Consider the following 19,846-nt stretch of genomic DNA (forward strand, 5'->3'; position numbering starts at 1 on the left):
GAGAGAGAGAGAGAGAGAGAGAGAGAGAGAGAGAAATAAAAAAGACAAGAAAGTAAAGGGAAACTACTAGGAATGAAGAAGAAAAACATGAGGTGGAATGTAGAGTAATTGAGGAAAGGAATGTAATCAAACACATTACATGTGTGCATGAAAATATTATATAACCTCTTAGGTTGTACAGCTCATAAACCCTTAAAAAGTGAAGAAAAGGTACACCAGTGTGTCCTCGGTTTGTTACACACTTCTGAGTCTGTCAAAATGTATATGCTTTGTCCAGATAATGGTTTAAAACTTAATACTTTATGACCTTTACCATGAGACAACAATGAATGCAATAATTTTTGTGCTTTGTCTATTGTTAGAAATTTTGTGCAGCAATAAGTATAACTCACATCAAAGAGGATGATAACATTGGGCCCACAGAAGAGCAGCCACAAAATGAAAAAAAAAAAATGTGTATGATGGAATGTAAAAATTCCCCAGATCTGGCTACCCATAGCCGAGTCCCCAGTTCATGATGGAAGAGAAATGGAAGGGCTTGAAAATAGCCACATGCTGGTCATAGGTCATGGCTGTAAAAACATGAAGTACTGAGGAAAAAACAAAATCTTTTTTAGAGCACTCGATTAATACGTGTTTTAATATTGGCATGTTAGAGGAATTTTAACTATAACCACAATGCAACCTAAGATAATAAATTCATTTATGGAATTACAGGCACAATTTATCTTTTTTTCTTTCTGTTGTTCTTGAGGCAGGGTGTTTCCTGTTTCAGAGGTTGGCCGAGAAGTATTTATGTAGAACAGATGGGTCACAAACTCATGAGGAATCTCCTGCCTCCACCTCCCAAGGGCTGGGATTACAAAAAACAGATATGTCTAACTTGAATCATTTCTTTTTTGATAACTTCAAATAAAGTTGTTTTTAGTTTGGGTATAAAAGTCATGAAGATTAAAGTCAATGTATAAATTGAAATACAATCCTCTTTTGAGAACTTTTTTTTCTCCTTTTTGCTCTATGGTGCCTGAATGTTTTACTGTGTCTTGGGGGCCAGAAGGAGAGTCAGCTCACTTCATCTGCAGTTGATCTTAGCTGTTTTAGTTCTGTGGGTTCTCTAGAATTATTTTGGGTTGTTTTCTTAAGAATGACTATTCACAAATATGGAATCCTCCCATCTACTTTCCCAGGGCTGACTGCCATAAGATGTCTCTCAACCCAAGGAGAAAACATGCAATGGCAGGAATGGACCAACCAAGAATTCTCTCTCAAGATATCAAGAAATGATTCAAATTCTATAGCAAATGGCAAAGGACTCCCATGAAATAATGGAGTCACAAGAGACAGGAAACCTATAGTACTTCTATGAAGATTTTCTTCCCATCCTGCCTAAACTCTAGCTGCTACAGAGATCACTCTCATAAATTGAAATTTCTTTTTACTGAAAATAGGTTTAATAAGTTTTCATCCAAATGTGTATGACATTTGGAATTTCCTGCAGATTTTTTTTAAAGCATGTACTTAATAGTCAACACTATAGCTGGTATTTTTAATTGCATTCTTTTTTATTAATAGATTCTAAGTAAGTATAAAATTCAGTTCTCTTTAATTTACACACAAGAATATTGAGTTTCCAACTCAGTGGACCTGCCTGATATAAAAAGGAAAACAACCATCTCCAACCATCAAAACAATGCTAGTTCTGGAGAATTGCATTAACTCCTTATAGGTAATAAACATACTGTAGGTTTGTGTCAATAGTTTTGAATCCTTTACTATTAATATTAATTCTGGTAAAATGCAACTTTTTATTATTCATCTGAATGCACTATTAATTTCTTCCACACTTTTCTTATGGCATTCTTCATGTCCTTATTCCTAAAAGTGTAAATCATAGGATTAAGCAAGGGGGATAGCATGGTGTAAAATATTGCTACCATTTTGTCAAAGGAGAAGGCAGTAGGAGGCCTTGCATATGTAAATATACACGGAACGAAGAACAAGACCACCACAGCAATGTGGGACCCACAAGTAGACAGAGCTTTCCATTGCCCTTCAGAACTGTGGAATCTCAGAGACAGCAAGATAAACCCATAGGAAACAAGCAACAAGGAGAAGATTATGATGCAGATAAACCCACTGTTGGCAACCACCAAAAGGCCAAAGATGTGTGTGTCAGTGCAGGCAAGCTCCAGCAATGGGTACAAGTCACATATGAAGTGATCGATGACATTGGGTCCACAGAAGGGAAGCTGTAAAGTGAAGATAATTTGTATGATGGAATGTAAGAAACCTCCTGCCCAGGCCACCCCCACCAGAGTGCCACAGAGCCTCCTGGTCATAATAGAAGAGTAGTGTAAGGGCTTACAAATGGCCACATAGCGGTCATAGGCCATGGCTGTCAGAACAATCACCTCAGCCCCACCAAAGAAGTGTTCAGCAAAAAGTTGTATCATGCACCCTTCAAAGGAGATGGTTTTTCTCTCATATAGAGAATCCACAATCATTTTGGGTGTCATGGCAGAGGAGAAGCTTGCATCCAGTAAAGACAGAAAAGCCAAAAAGAAATACATGGGGGAGCCCAGCAGTGTAGGGCTGCAGACAATGGTCACCACAATTGTCATGTTGCCCCCAATTGTTGCAATGTAAACACATAAACATACGATAAATATCAGTTTTTGAACATTTGGATTCTGTGATAGTCCCAGGAAGACAAATTCAGTTACAAAACTCTGGTTTTGCATGTTTTCCAAGGAAAAGATGAATGCCCAATAGAGAGCATATAATTTGGCAATGATAATAAACATTTGCTTCAATCCCATTTATAATTTTGGGATCATCAATGATTTATTATAGCTAGATCCAAAATAACATTGAGTGCTTGATTTCACTGAGAATAGAAAAAAGAGAAAAATTTACAGGGTGATTGTTGAAGATCAGTCAGATTGAGGCAGAGATAAATTGTAGAATACTTAAAATCTAGAGCTCTGCACACATGGAAACAGAAACAGCTGCATGTATGGAATAAGACTGACAATATTTTATATGTAATTCTGTTTGACAATTTACTTGAGATCTGAAGTGATTTGGTGGAAAACCTTCTGGCCTTTTGCACATGTTATGAGGATGTGAGGACTGCATAGTCATGTTTTCCATGGCCAGGGAAGCACGTAGGAATGACTAGATAAAGGAAAAATGTATCTGTAAAGTGAAGAAATAGCCTGAATTTTAGGAGACAAATGAACATCATGAATACTTCTTCATTGTTTAAAAAAAATCTATACTGAACATGGCCTTTAATAAATTTTTATCACTTCTTAGACTTTTGACTAAAGTCAAGTGTAGTACATGTCATTATGAGTTTGATACAGAATTCAATTAGTATTTATGGAAGAGAAAGACATATAGAAATGCCCAGATAACAGGCTTATGCATTAAATACAGTGTTTTTTTAATCATTATCTGAAATTGGAACAGAAGTTCATAAAAACAAATAATGCCACTCCCGAGTTTTGTTCTCATGGTTGATAATACAAAGTAAGCATTCCACAGGCCCCTAGCTGTTGTTTTCCCTGCTTTATTTGTAAGAAAATTATGCTTCAGGAAATTAAGTTGATATCAGGGGAAATGCCCAATGTGATTCAAATACTGGACAGAACTTCTGTCCAAGCTTAAGCCTGGTCAATTGAATGAACAGGGAAAAGGGTAACAATTTTTCTTTTATCCAGAACTTCAGAGCAGAGGAAGCATTACAATGTCTCTTTCTATCTGTAAATATTAAGATTTCTCAATAGTTTATTCAGGTTTGAATGGGACATATTAATAAAAAACAGAAAATGATAAAGAATTAGAAATTAATGGTCCAGTAGCCAATATATGAAAGTTGCCAAGAGCTATGTAATTGCTGAAGACAAAGAGTGAATTGAATTTTAGTGAGGGCTTTATTAATATTTTTCCAAAGATTTATAAATCTTGTTTGGTCTAGCCATGTATAGTTTCTAATGACACATATATCTGAAGCATAGATGACTTTCTTAAGAGGAAGAAATCTCCCATTAAAATATAACTGCTCATCGCCTATGACTATGATGCTATGTCAAACTTGAAAGTGTGACGACAATGCTGTCTATGGTAACTGTGACATTTTTAAACTTATTAAGCAATCTAGTAAAAGCCTTACCACAGAAAGATTTTCCATTCATTTCTACTTGTGCACAGAGATGAAAAGAATGATTGAGTTCTTGCACATATTTCTGACATGTATCAGTCAAGAAGCATATGTTTGTGAAGATATAGACATAGACATGTTTATACCTGTTTGTTAAAAATAGCCAAACAAAAGAATAATATTATGTACTATGGAAGTCAAAAAGAATCTTTTTTTAATAAATTCTACTTTCAGTTAATAGAAATCAATTTAACTATGAATAAAACTAACAAAGATGCAAAATGTACGTTAGTTTCTGTCCTTGATTCTCTGATTCATTTCTCCTGGGTGTCTGCACTATGAATTTCAAAATCATTTATAAACTATTATCAAGTAACAGGAGCATAAAACAAGCTTCAAATGATCATGGAGCCAGCCAATACCTATATATCACTGAGAACGGTATACCAATAGATGACTCAGGGTCTGATTAACCCAGGCTAGGGCTAAAGAAGGAAAGAGATTGGGGAGAAATGAATCAGAAAACCATCTCCTGACTCTTGCAGACATGCTCAATAGAGGATTTGCTATTTGTTCTGTGACTTTGAGCAGATTACTTGAAGTTCTAAAAACTCCCAAAGCCTCATGTGACATTTCTGTGCTTGAATTTGATAACAAAGTCTCTCAATTGGTTCTTAAGACAACAGGAAAACACGGTACTATGAATGCAGTCAGAATAGCAGGAGAAGACAGTGTTGAGACTCCTCACAGTCAGAAGGAGGGCATTATACACCTAATTTCATCACCACTGAAGATACATATTTTCTCAATCTTCATATATGTTTAAAAATGTTAAGATTTTATTTTGGCCAGTCACAGCATAATCACTAACAATAATCTAAACATCTGCCATTCACTCACAGATAAATGTATGACATTGCCTTCAGAACTCCTCCTCCAGATAGCTTCATTGTATCAAGAAAATCAAATTGACAGGGACAGTGAAAGAAAGGCAAACTTACATTAATTGAATAATTCTTATCACCTATACCCTTATCAATTTTCCTCAATTAAGCTTTTTCAAAATAAAAGTTAACATAAAAAATGTTTAGTTTCTGCTATCAAATATCCAGCAACGCCAGCTTGCTCCTGTGGCAGCCATGTCACTTAACAACCAAAGGTATTTCTACATCTTCTGAAAAAAAAATGGAGACAGTAACACGGATCAAGCTCAGAGACCTGTAAAAGTCCTCCAGACAGTTACAGTAACCACATTTTGCCAAAACATATATCAATGATGATAAAAAATACTGATGTCTGCATGATTTTAAGCAGCAATTACATAAAAAGTAAAATTTTAATTAGCATGAAAATAGAACACATCCTTTAAAAATTATGCCATCTTCAAATGTAACTCTTAAATTGCAACAGAAGTGGTTCATTCATTTAATTATTTTATAAAGCATATGAATAACAATTCTGAATGTGTAAACATGTTTGAAACATTTATATTAATAACTTCTGCTTTAAAAAATTACTATAAAGTTGAAATGAGATAGGGAAACAATATAATGGAAAATGGTCCACTAGAGATACTAGTAAAAGGGAGAGTTGCTTAATTGAGCATAGAAAGATGTTTATATAAATCAAACATTTATTCCTCACCCACCCAGGTAAGAATGTTCCTTTACATGACAATCTGGGAACTACATCCCTTCAGATTTCAGTACCTGCTCTCGGCTTTCACTGATGCTCTGATGACTGCCCCAAATGCTTCAGTTGTCATAATCTTGCTATTTCTGGAATGAGATGGGGTGTAATACCATTTCTGTGTTTCCACTGAGTTCATTCCAGAGGGTACCTGAAGCCCCTCTTGGTGTCTTCTAATTCATCTGATTTAAAGGAGACACTAAGCCATGGCTAGCACCAAAACAGTGCAGGACTCCAGACGTTCAGTTTTCCTGAACATTCTTAGGCAGGAACCTAGCATTGTTCACAAACATCAAACACACTTAGGGAGAGTATATGGATACCTTAACTAGGAATACTCCACTCTGTGACTTATGTCATTCTTCTTACCTTAGTGTCCACTCTTATGAAGTTGGCTGGTGTGTGATTTGTGGACATAGAAAATTCCATGTTGTACATCAGTTAAGTAGAAAGAGGACAGCATTCATGCCTCCACATCAGGATTCTGGAGACATTCTCTGAAAATTCACTGTTTAATCTTAAAAATGAGGAAGTGATAAAAGATGGAAATATGTTTAAAAATAATTCTACTGGTGAGGTAAAATAAAGCATGTGCTTGCTGCATTTTTAACTGATTTGTATTTAATTCACAGATTAAATTTAAATGTAATATTAATTTCATTAAACATATCAGAATGACTGCCTTGCACTTCCTTCAAAATCCTGATTATTTTTAAATGTCTTCAGTTTTTATTGGATGTTTATTATGCATCAAGTCCTGTCCTGCAGGTTTCATATATATTATTTTACCTGCTTCTCTCACCATTGACCATAGCAGCCACAGTCTAAACAGTGCAGCCTAATTATAAATCCCCTCTGAAAATGAAATAAAAGAATTATAAATCTCACTTATGTCAACCTATTTCTTATCAGTTCTAGTGATGAGCCTCTCCTGTTTTATATGGTGTAGGTTTCCTCAGTGTCTGCTTACACTCTAATGTTCCTTCTCATTTTTTCTTCTCATCTCTTACAGAGTGGAGGGGCATCTTCGGCAATCCACTACCCCTTATGTGCTGTCTACAGCAGGTTATCAAAGAGAAACAAAAGAAGCAAAAGTTTTCTTTTTGATTTACAACTGGAATTTAAAGAGTTTTCCATGGGATTTGAGATTATGTAGCCACACCCACCCCAGAGCTTGGAAACTTTCCATTATTGTGATTTTCCAAGACATAATTTTGAATGTTGTTACTCCCTCACTTGTTTATGAATTTCTATGTCCCCAAAGAATTAGAGGATATTTTTTTCTTTTCTTTGTACTTCTTCTGCATTTCGATTTGAAGATAGTTCCAAATATAAGGCTTGAGTTCTGAGACAAGATTGTACCCGTCCACAAAAAATAAAAAAAAAAAAATGGATATTCTGGCACAGTAGAATGTTTAGCAAAGAATATAACTTTTATGTACATACAGAAATATTTATTGGTTGGTCAAAATGTTATGTTTTTATCCTGGAAATGAATTTGGAGATCCTTTGACTTTAAAACTAAATGCAAAATTTTGGCAATTAATTCTTTTCTTTTATTCTAGAAGTGAGAGCATAAAGCTAGCCAGTGTCTTGTTAGTGGAACATAGCACTGAGCCTGAAGCATGGTACTTAGCTCACTGGAAGTTTCAGAAAAGACCATAGAAAGAAATACATCTGATTTGTTCAATTTTAAATATCACATTCTACTTAGTTTTCACACCTCACAGAAAAAAACAGAATTGAAGTGATGCATATAAAAAATTAAAACCTGGAGATTGATCTCTTCAATAGTCTATAGAATCAAACTGAAGTGGTTTTTGTTTTGTCTTGTTTTGTTTTTGTTTTGTTGTGTTTCTTTTTTTCTGTTAGTTAAAAGTTCACAATTGTGTCCTAATCAAAAAGAGTACCTGGCATGACCACACAGCTAATGCATTTTGTAGCCTTGTTGGTCACTTTGAAACATCTAGATTTTCTGTTTCTATGACTTCCTTTGCTTAGTATTTTATTGCCTATTTCAGTGAAAGGAGTAGAGTTAGATTACAATTAAATGTCTTCTGATATGAATAGGGCAGATAATGTTAAAAAAAAAATACCACATTGGTCCAGTTAGAAACCTGTCTTGAAAGAACTTGAAGGAGATAATTCCAGATACTCCTCCCTCAAAACCACCTAATATTTTGCATAGATTTCTAAAGGTTTGCGATGAGCTTCGTAGGTGTCCCATGGAAGGACTCACAGATTAAAGGATGTATACACACCTCACAGCAGGTGTGGTGTTATAAGTGCTGACACTACAGTCAAAGTACTAAAAAGTAAAATTTCACAAGGTCCAGTTCCAAAAGTCAGCAGGGTACTTTGTATCCCAGAACTTTAAACATATTCTTTATCACATAAAATCACCATGTTGATACCATGGTCATTACTGTTCTTGTATAATTTTATAAAATATCTAATTAAATAACCAAAATGGAAGCCATTATGCCAGACTAAACTCCTCAAATATGATCCTGACTATAGGAACTGACACAACTTCCTATAGGTGCAGCCAGAGACTGGGTGCAATCAGTAGACTCCAGAGGTAGACTCTGAGGTAAGAGATAAACTCAATAGGAAAAAGTCATGGGCTGAGGAACATGCAATAGAACTCAGTTGTAATGCTCCAGAAGACACTACCCAGTTCCTCACACTTAAGAAAAACTTAGAAAATTTCAACATGAGTTCTCCAAGTAGTGTATGGAGTCAAGGAAAACAGTCCTTCATGCCCAGGTAAAAGGACAAAACTTTCTGACATATTGGTTCTTCTTATCAGTTAAAACACAGTAAGTTTGCCACAAAAGATGGTTTGGAGAACATGAAATCCTTATAGCATTAGAGAGCATGTCTGACCAGGAAGAGGATCTAAAAGGTACCATACTTGGTGAGGAAGTCATTGAGGAGTAACTTGTAACAGAGTAGTTCAGAGAGATAGCCAGATTAGACATCAGAGCTTGACTAAATGCTAAGATTTTAGCTTTTGACACTGCATGTCAATGATATGTGTTGAGATCTGATTTATGAGATTAAAAGAAATATCTGAGTCACCCACTGAGGTTCAACTGTTAAAGCTGAGATCTCAGTGAAAGGGGAACCAAGTATACACAGTGGGTACTACTAAGTTTGATCTTTGCAGGACATTGTTAGGTAGATATTCTACTTCCACTTAAAGTGGATATATATTCTTAGTTTACTTTAACTTCAACTTCATGTCATGAATACTACTGAATTTTTCTTGTTCTAATAGGTAATATAGTTTACAAGCAAAATAATATTTACTTCAGAGATCAACATTGTTAAAAAAAAGTAAAGTTAGGCAAAGTTATAAAACATTGATGAGAAGACATTTTTGGAATTTAAAAGGTTATATGGCCCATATGAATGTCCAGAGAAGTTCTGAATTGTATAACTGAAAGAGTCTAGGCCTACCTCTTTACAGTTTATATTATATATATATATATATATATATATATATATATATATATATATATATATATATCAAGAAGATTACAATGAGAGCTGGCAGTTTGGTTTCCGTGTCTCAGGAAGTTAATGGGGTCACAGGCAGATGGGTATGACTCCACCATAGACTACTGGCAATGGTTGAGAGGGTACCTGAGCTGACCTACTCTGGTGATCTGAGGGCTAAACACCTTAACTGTCATCATATAACCCTCATCAGTGACTGATGAAAGCAGATGCAGAGATCCACCGCCAAGCCCCAGGCGGAGCTCAAGGACTCCAATCCACGAGACAGAGGAGGGATTCTATGAGCAAGAGATATCGAGACCATGATTGGAAAAAGTACAGAGACAACTAGCCAAACTAGTAGAAACACATGAAGTGTGGACAAATAGCTGAGGAGCCCCCATCCAGACTAGACCCTCTGGATAAACAAGACAGTTGTTTAGCTTGAACTGTTTAAGGGGGCCCCAGGCAGTGGGACTGGGACTTGTCCCTAGGGCATGAGCCAGCTTTTTGGGGCCCAGTGCCTATGATGAGACACTTTGCCCAGCCTTGGTGCAGGGAGGAGGGCCTTCGACCTGCCTCAACTGAATGTACCAGGCTCTGCTGACTCCCCATGGGAGACCTTGCCTAGGAGGAGATGGGAATCAGGGGTGGATTGCGGGGGCGGGGGGGGGGGCTGGAGGAGGGAGGACAGGGAAATCTATGGTTGGTATGTAAAATGAATAGAAAATCTCTTAATAAAAAAGGGAAAAAATTAAAAAGATGAAGATTACAAATATGTTAGATTAGGGATCGATTTTGTTCAACTATTTTTTTAATTTCATAATTGAACCAGGCAAAATGTTCTACATAAAGTTCTTACACAGACAAAAGTTTTCATATTATTAAGCTCACATTCTTCTTTGAGATAAGACAGGATTATAAATTTTAAATCTGAGTATTTTCTGCTAAATAATTGGTATAAGACATAAAATATCATTCTCCATTGTTAATACATAAAGGGCGATTTTTGATCCTCAGCTTTTAAAACCATCAGATTCATGTTGGATTTGGGTTTTAGCTGTGTACTAAAAAAGTATCTTTGACAATTCTGCTATTGCTGAACTTAAGGTTTTTTAAAAAAAAAAAATCTCTGTTCAGGGCCTCGCCGCTTCCCATGCTGGCTCTTCTTAGTGTTCAGCGCTGATCCCATCCTCACTTGTTTATAAACAACGTTTTCTGTTTTGTTCAGAGTGCTCTTTCCACTGGGTTGCTTGTGGGTGGTCTGGTCATTTGGATCTCAGTTTAAAAGTTCCTATGGAAAGACCAGCTGATTCCTAGAAGTAATCAATTACACACTGCTTTAATGAAATTACCCAAAAAACGTTTATTTCTCTAAGACATCTTTGTTTTCATTTTTATATAAATTATTTGGTTTATTTACTAAAATATAAGGTCCCAAATGTAAGGAAAACATATCTTATCTACTATTTTCAAAAGATTTTCCAGAATTTCTAACTCAACACATCCTTATAAAATGAAAGAAGAAAAGTTGTAGTTGTTGATTAGAGCTGATGATTTTTATACCTATATACTGGCTAAACATACACACACACACACACACACACACAGTTATTTAAAATGAAAATCATTATTTAAATGGTTTATTTGAATACTGTACTTGATCCTATACTTAATGTTATTGCATATTTTTTATTAAGAGATTTTCTATTCATTTTACATACCAACCATAGATTCCCCTGTCCTCCCTCCTCCCGCCCCCCAGCTTTTCCTCCCAACCCCCCCCCCATTCCCACCTCCTCCAAGGCAAGGTCTCCCATGAGGAGTCAGGAGAGCCTGGTACATTCAGTTGAGGCAGGTCTAAGCACCTCCTTCTTGTACCAAGGCTGGGCAAAGTGTCTCACCATAGGCACTAGGTTCCAAAAAGCTAGCTTATGCACTAGGGACAGGTCCAGATCCCACTGCCTGGGAGCCCCCTAAACCATTCAAGCAGAACAACTGTCTTGCTTATCCAGAGGGTCTAGTCTAGTACCATGGGGGCTCCTCAGCATATTTGTTTTATGGCAACAGAGTATTAGCTCATATCAAAACCTTAGGCTTCCCAAATACCTAATTAAGGGAACCAGTTTAAAATACCATAGTATATTTCTGGAATTTTCATAGTGAAAATACTTAAGAAAATAAATATCATTGGTTTTGGAAACCAAAATTATGAATGTAATAGCAAAATCACATCCCTGTAGTCATTCAAATAAACTGCACAGATCTATAGAGTTGTTCTAGTCTTGTGGGAAACACAAGATTTCAAGACAAAGGAATATAATTTTAAAACATCTGCCATCAACCAGAAGTGACCCTGAGTTTATTTCACTAAAGAATGACAAGAGAATCTGGGGAAGTGCCCCCAAAGGGTAAAGTGCTTGATAAATAAGGAGAAGGACCACAGTTCAGGTCCCAGAATCTACATAAAAACAGGGTAGGCTTGGCAGCAATGTGGAATCCCAAGAGAAAACTGGTCATAGTCTCCAAAACCATGACTTTTGGATTCAGTGAAAGACTCTTCCTCAAGGAAGGTGGAGATCCATATGGGAAGGCACCTCATGCCTCAACATGGATGCACACATATTCATGTTCATATTCACCTGCACATAGACATACATTCACACACGTGAAAATGCAAAAATACATGCACGTTTGCACACAATATACACCCATACAAACATGCGCGTGTGTGTGCACAAAAAACAAAAACAAAAAAGAATTACAGAAGTTCAGTGAATGGTGGCCACTGTATTAAAATAGCACTCTAATAAACAGAAACTGGCTCAAAACGGGACATGCGGAAACTTGCAATCTGAGGTAATTCTATGTCCTAAAATGCTTATATATGTTCATCCTGTTTCCTTATTTCTTCACCTTTATTTGCAAACAATTAATACCTTAAATTTCTTTGAGACTTATTCTCACCCAGCAGTATTTATTAAGCATATATTGAGTGGCCAGGAATGGCCAATTAACTAGGGTGACAGTGTAAAAGGAGAAACAGAATCCCTGCTGATAAAGAGATTAAGAAGGGGGCAGGCCCACTACCTGTGGTGGGACACACAGCCTTGAGGCAGGGGGAGGGCCTTGGACCTGCCTCTACTTGAATGTACCAGGCTCAGCTGACTCCCCATGGGAGGCTCTCCCTTCTTGGAGGAGAGAGTGGAGAGTGGGTTGCAGGAGGAGCCTGGAGGGGCAGGAGGAGGAAAGAAGGGGATCTGTGATTGGTACGTAAAATGAATTAAAAAAATCTAAATAAAAAAAAAAGAAGTGGGCAGGGAAATAGAACATGAAACCTAAGTAGTATTTCTAAAGTAAATACTGATCATGAATCTTAAAAATACAACCTGAATATAGAGTTAGAGAATAAATGAAGTAAATGACCAGAGGAAATCAGGAAATACTTGCCTCTTTTTTAAAGTGGGAGTTTATATGGAAATGGAAAACTATAATTAATAACTAGAAAGCCAGTAAAGCAAATCCTTTGAAAAATTATTTCAGTCAAGAGTAGGCATAACAAAGAAAACTCCCTAGACTGTGAAAGGTTCACACTATGGGTTGGTGTTTTGGTTTTGGTTTTGGTTTTTACAGGTGTTCACAAAGCCATGAGTGGGAGAAAATGTACCACAAAATATCCTGGTGTGGTGAGCTGGAGACACGGGTAGAGACAGATTAAGCACTGAGATACCTCAAACCTGCTTTTTAAAGCCAGAAGCCACCTCTTCTGCTGTGTATCTAGTGGTCTGGAATTAATGAAGAAGGTTTATCTCCAAGGGATTTGTAAGAAACGTTTGCTCCTTGGCATATCAATGACACTCAAGGTCTGCTTTTCGTCCACATTTTTCTCAAAACGTTTTTCACCTCTGAGTTTCTCAAGGTGTAGATCAAAGGATTTAACATTGGTTCAACAATGGTTGAGGACACAGCCATGGCATTGTCTATGGGGTAAGTGACTACAGGCCTCATGTACAAGAAGATGCAAGGTACAAAGAACAGCACAACCACTGTGAAGTGAGAACTACATGTGGAGAGGGCTTTGCGCCTTCCTTCAGAACTGCAAGACTTCAGGGAGCACAGGATGACCACATAGGAAGAGAAGAGAACAAGGAAAATGGTCACACACATCACCCCACTGTTGAGAATGACTAAGAGACCCAGGATCTGTGTGTCCATGCAGGCCAGTTGCAACAGTGGAAACAAGTCACAGATCACATGATCAATGACATTGGGGCCGCAGAAAGGTATTTGATACATGAAGAGAAGTTGAATGGTTGCATGTGCAAATCCTCCCACCCAGGCCCCTCCCACCATCAGGCAGCACACTCGAGGACTAACGATGGTCATGTAGTGCAGAGGTTTACAGATGGCCACATAGCGGTCATAGGCCATCACCATGAGAAGGATGATCTCCACACCACCAAAGAAGTGCTCAGCAAAGAGCTGGGTCATGCAGCCTTCTAGGGAGATGGTAGTGTTCTCAGACAGAGAGTCTACAACCAACTTGGGAGCAGTGACTGAAGAGTAGATGACATCCAAAAGAGACAAGGAAATGAGAAAAAAGTACATGGGGGACCTCAGATTCGGACTCACAGTTATAGTTATCACAATCAATAGGTTTCCCAGCAGTGTGGCCAAGTACATGATAAGAAACAAAGCAGAGAATATTGTCCTCAACTCTGGAATCCTTGTAATGCTCAGAAGAATAAATTCAGTCACATTGTTTGGATTCTCCATTTGATGTGAGCTGGTGAAAGCACAGAATTCTGCACTGGAGACTCTGAAAAAAATGTTATTTCTAATTAGTAACTATCAGATGCACTAGACAGTTGTTGCACCCTGTTTCCCACTCTACTAAGCTTGTATTTTTTTCTCCAGCTGACTATACATACTACCATGTGTGCTTTCATCTCAAAGCACTAGGTTTAGAAGCTAACAATAATGTCTGTTGAAGCTTCTGCCCTAATCCCACAACTCTATATCCTCTCCTTGGTTTAACTCAGACTCAGACTTTCTGTTATAGTGCTTGATTATGTAACAAGAACACCTGCTTTGGTGTTCTAGTGTTATTAGAAAATTTGTTGTTAACACCTTTGTGGAGTTCAGACAGTAGTGGATAGGGGCCAATTGATAAACTATAACCTGTTTAATGCTATCTGAACCTTATATTTTTCTTTTCCTGTCTCACTTTTCCCAATGCTTTCTTCCTGTTTTCCAAAACCAACTGCCTCCACGCAGTCCTTCCCTTGATTTCTGCTCTTAGAAAGCTTGCAGTTATGCTATTTGCCTTCATCTATCATTAAACACACTCAAGAATTTGGAAAGTATGCAAGTATTCATTATATATATATATATATATGTATACATATATTCAAGATTTATATTGTACTACTTTGTGAAACTTGTAAGATTATATATACCAGAAGAATTTTCCTTTATTAAGGACCATTAATATAACAGCCAACTAAGAAGCTGCCTTCTAAACTCATTTATTTTTGTTTATTTGTTTGTTTGTTTTTGACAATTTCATGAGGCATGCAGCCTTGACCCATGAATATAATGTCTTTTTTGAGTAGTTTACAAGCGATGGATTTCACCGTGGTGGTTTCCTGCAGAATTTGTTTTATTGATCTCCCCAGCCGTTCTCTGCCATACTCCTGCCTCTCACTTCCATCATTCTCCCCCTCACTGGTTTTCTTCCTACTCTAATGCTATATAGAATCCCATAATGTCTTTTTCTCCCCTTCACTTTCTTAAAACCTTTTTCCTCTTTCATAGTTCCTTTTCAACTTTTATAACATCCTCAGATACATACGAATACATAAATATAAGGATGCACACAAGCATACATACCCACACACATACATGCATGCATACATGCATACTGCAAGGGCACACAGCTTGGTGTCTTTGTGCAGTGAGATACACCTTGTTTTCAGAGTAAGCAGATTTAGTTCTCTTATGTTAAAAGCCTCCTTGCTGATGACTCAATTTCCAGTCCTGCAGAAGCAGAGCCAGTAATAGCAATCAAAGTCAGTGTGAGTCAGGGGCTGATTAAAGATACAGTGCTAAGATCTTGATAATTTTCTTTTCTAATTTCTGTAAAACCATAAGAGACAGCTGCACATGATGTCATGTGCATTGACTCTTACTTGTGAGTCTAAGGCAAGAAGATTATGAGTTGGAGACAAGTCTCCATATGTATACTGAGTATATGACTTAAAAAATAAAACAAAGGCAAATATTTACATGAGATAAAAGTTATTATCATATGATTTTCAGAAACAATAAACAAGTCTTTGAGAAGTCATGTTTAGTAGCCTAGGAGTCCGGCTCCCGGAACTGCTACCCAAGGTTACTCAGAGAAGACTTCTCAAGAGTGGAATAGATTTCTTATCTACAATAATTCACACACGATCTGAAGGTCATTCTCCTTTTTGCTTCTTCAGCTCTAATTCTCTCATTCTAATCATCTCTAATTTTCTAGCTCTAATTCTTTAGTTCCAATTCTGTAGTTCTAAATCTTTGGTTCCAGTTCTCTCTAGTCCCAGTTCTTTGTATGTGTGTGTGGAGTGAGGGATATAGCTGAACTTCAGGGAAGAGAGAAAAGTGTGAGAGATGAAGAAGTGTGAGAGATAAAAGAAGCAGTGTGAGAAGAATGTGAGAGAGTGAGTGAATGATGTAGAAGTGTGTGTGTGTATGTGTGTGTGTGTGTGTGTGTGTGTGTGAGAGAGAGAGAGAGAGAGAGAGAGAGAGAGAGAGAGAGAGAGAGAGATGAAGGAGAGAGAGAGCTGTGTGAAGGAGCTGCTGCTATGTAGAGGAACTGTGTGAATGAGTTGTGTAAAGAGTTATGTAATGGAGTATGAAGGAACTGTGTAAAGTGCTGTATGGTGAAAGAGCTATGTAAATGAGATGTATAGCTGTGGCTATGTGGAGACTTGTAACTGTGTAATGACAAGGAAGACAAAGCTGTATAGAAAAGAGATGCAACTGTGCAAAAGAGGTATGTGGCTGTGTAGAGAATGTATAAAGAATTTAACAATGTGGAATGTAACTATGGGAAACAGATTTTCAGAGACAGAATTTTTTAAGATGAAATAAAAAAGAAAGTTGTCATCAGAAAATGTTACATGTTTCCTTATTTAACCCTCAGATAGAAAAAGTTTAGCCTCCTGATTCACAAGAAGTTTTTCCTGAGGTCCTGCTACTCTGAGGCATTCTCTATACAACCCTGGAATAATTCTGGGAGCTGGTTGGATAAGTTAATAGCCCAGTCTACCAGCTAATATATCTTTTGTCTCCTCTAAGGATCTTATACTTGCTTATAGCACTCCCTTCAATATAAAAGAAAAAACAGGCATGCAAATGTTTCAAGAGCAATATTCAATTATTCATCAAGGATCTTTTTTTCATTGTTGCAAGCATCACAACTTCCTGCTGACTCTGATCACACAGTCATCTGTTAACAAATCCATTACCCTTCTTTTTCCATCCCTCACCTCTTCCCATGACTCTCTTCATCACTGTCATTCTGGGCATGTGTTACACACTCTGTGCAGATACCATATTTAAATTCTTTTAATTTTTGACCTCCCTGTGGAAGTATTTCAAGATGACTAATTTATTTCTTTACGTTAAATGTTTAATGCTATGCTATATACATTATAATTATTTAAATGTATTCCAAATATGTGTAACAACAACTAAAAACAAAGTGGCCAGGAATTTGAGAGAGAGCAAAGAAGGTGGATTACATGAGAAAAGTTGAGGGGTAGAATTGGTAGCAAAGGCTATTGGGGTCCATCCCTGAATAACCCTCTCCAAGGGTCTGAAGGAGAATCAACAACCAGCTAGAAATCTAATCTAAATGATATCAAATGAATTTATGCACACTCTGCTTTTTCAGTCCATTCACTTTATTGTTCTAAGTACTAATTCCAAATCTAGGCTGCTTTTCAGCTCTCATTCTTATCCCCTCTCTTGCCTGACTCTGTACATTTCTCTCTTTGTTCTACCTTAGTTCTACCACGAGTCTCTGAAGTTTCTGGTTTTTATACACATCCAATCAGCAATTCTCTGGTGGCAAAGTCACAAAGATTGAATTCTTTTCAGGGTCATAAAGCAGATAAGAGTTTACACCAGGCAGTGATTTTCAGGCTGTCTTTGTGACTCAAGGAGGGGATGACTTATAAAAGCCTCAGTGAACTCTTAAAGGAAACGGGGTCAAATGAGAGGAAGAGAGTCCTTAAATCAATTAGGGAAACCTAAGAAGGGAAAACAGGGAATCCATGTGTAATACTGCATTCCTAAGTGTGGTTAGATAATAAGCTGATTAACACACCAAGGTGAAAGTAAAAGGAGTTAAGAATTTGTTAGTTCAAGGTTAGCTTGGGGCAGCACTTTCCTGCCTGCAGGCAGGGTCAGCCCAGGGCACACTTGTTCCCAATCTATCTAAAGGTTGTGAATCAACAAACATGTTGCAATTCTATGTTCTTGGGTGTCTGAGAATGTCTCAAACATTTTGCCTGGACACTTAACACTGACCAAATGCCTGCCAATGAAGATAATTGCAGGAGAGCAGACCTCTAAGTTTACTTTGGAGAAAGGAACAAAGACCTGGTTGTGGGAAACAGGTTTTGACTGTGTGACTGTTTTCACACATAGCTGGGGCATGTTATCCAAATACTCCAAATGTGTAGGGGGAGTTGTGCCCAATAAATGATCAATCACACCATTAGAAGTTCCTGGGAAAAGAACCAAATGGAAATGTTACAATAGCACATAAGAAATTCACTGCAGGAAACAGCTCATACATTCAAAAGGCAATATCATCAAAAGCCTTTTGGCTTCAACCTCCACTAGAGCCCCTGACTCTAATGGATCAGGCTTGTCAGTGCCAGCCAGCTGAGTTCCTACTTCATATTTCTATAACTCACAGCAAAAGGGAAAAAGAAAAATTGTGTAACTATATTTTAATTTCAGAAAATCATTCATTCTATAAAACTAAATTCATTCAATGAAAGCTAAATTGAATTATAGGACTGTAGAAGGGAAACGGGGGAAGGCCACATCAGAATTTGGCAGTATGTTTCTTGATTTCCTGCTTCAAATATCACATTTAGCATCTCTCACATTTACAACTTACATTCATAGACACGATGTGGCCAAACTCAAGAGCTGAACACTACCTTTACTTATCAGTTTGGTGTTGAACCACTGCCACCACACAACCCTTAAAAATTGGTTCAAAAAAAATCTTGCTATAAAATATTGGAAGCTCAGAGCTCTCCATTCTGAGACCAATCACGCAAACAAATAAAACAGTGAATTCCTAACACACTTAAAATAAAATTATACTTTGCAATTTAATTGTTGCAATAACTTCAATGCCATCTTTCAGACTAATTGTTACGATTTCTATCAAGTAATTTTAAGGCACCTCCGATTTCAGTTTTTCACGAGTTCTGTGACCAGCAAGAACCACTCACCTAATGATCCAAGCAAGTAAAAGACAAAGATTATGAAGGCGTGTTGTCTAAGGTCACTTTGACAGAAAGTCCAGTGCCAGCAGAGATGTTCTCATGTCAACTCCTCTAAAGAAGAGCAACAAATCAGAACAGGGGAGGCAATCCAGCCACCATGGGGAAGTAAGTGACTTTGTTAGCAATAAAGTTTCTAATGACTTCAAAGGAAAATTAATGACATGTGTTCTGTGTATCCCAGTTACCTATATAGGAAACAGCTCTGTGGTTTGGAAAGGACCTGAAACTTTCTATGTAGGTTTCCTCAAAAGGGATCTAGCAAAATACCTCACAAAAATCACCCACAGCACTGTGTCTATCATTTGGTTCTCTTTTGATCTTAATTAGTAATATGTCCCCAAAACACATTTTAGAAGGAACACTATTAGCATATTGTCTCTTAGGTAATGACTTGTGGGGAAAGAGGTCAGAGTATAATTTGCTAGAGGCACAGATTTCTAAGATGTGCATGTTTGCCTCATTTCAATCACATTCCTATGTGACCATGTCCCAAATGACTGAGAATCTAATCAGTTTACCAGTAATTTCCCATCTATCCCTACGCTGATGAGAAGTTTCCCAGAGGCAGAAATAAACTGGAACAAAGCCAAGATGATTCCCTACAAAACAATCAAAAGTCATAGATCATAGTGGGAGTCACTCAGTTATTTATTCCAAAACTAAATTATCTTCTTCATGAACAGATTGTCCACACATTGGTTTATCCAACTTGAAATGGATGAAGGAATGGGGTTTTTTTCCTTAACTACCTAGTTAGTACCCTGTACTAAACATTCTTAATCCTGTTCACTGATATTCTTACCTTGTAAGATTATTATTAAAATACACATCAAATGCCAATATTATTTCTCTTATGAATTTCAGAAAAACACCATACCACATTTCCTTTTAGGTTATTTTATTTTTG

The 19,846-nt window shown here is 37.2% G+C and overlaps 2 protein-coding genes across 2 annotated transcripts; both read right to left on the minus strand.

Moving 5' to 3' along the window:
• Positions 1-1,808: 1,808 nt before the first annotated feature.
• On the minus strand, positions 1,809-2,747 carry LOC128101409 (olfactory receptor 4C15-like). The gene has a single exon (XM_052724495.1). The coding sequence runs from the start codon at positions 2,739-2,741 to the stop codon at positions 1,809-1,811; it is 933 nt and encodes a 310-aa protein (XP_052580455.1). The 5' UTR covers positions 2,742-2,747.
• A 10,469-nt stretch (positions 2,748-13,216) lies between these two features.
• LOC128102373 (olfactory receptor 4C6-like) lies at positions 13,217-14,134 on the minus strand. The gene has a single exon (XM_052726082.1). The coding sequence runs from the start codon at positions 14,132-14,134 to the stop codon at positions 13,217-13,219; it is 918 nt and encodes a 305-aa protein (XP_052582042.1).
• Between the last annotated feature and the right edge of the window lie 5,712 nt (positions 14,135-19,846).

The sequence above is a fragment of the Peromyscus californicus genome, unplaced genomic scaffold, assembly GCF_007827085.1.
Source record: "Peromyscus californicus insignis strain IS unplaced genomic scaffold, ASM782708v3 Scaffold_7__1_contigs__length_154581171, whole genome shotgun sequence".
In the NCBI taxonomy this organism is placed as follows: domain Eukaryota; kingdom Metazoa; phylum Chordata; class Mammalia; order Rodentia; family Cricetidae; genus Peromyscus; species Peromyscus californicus.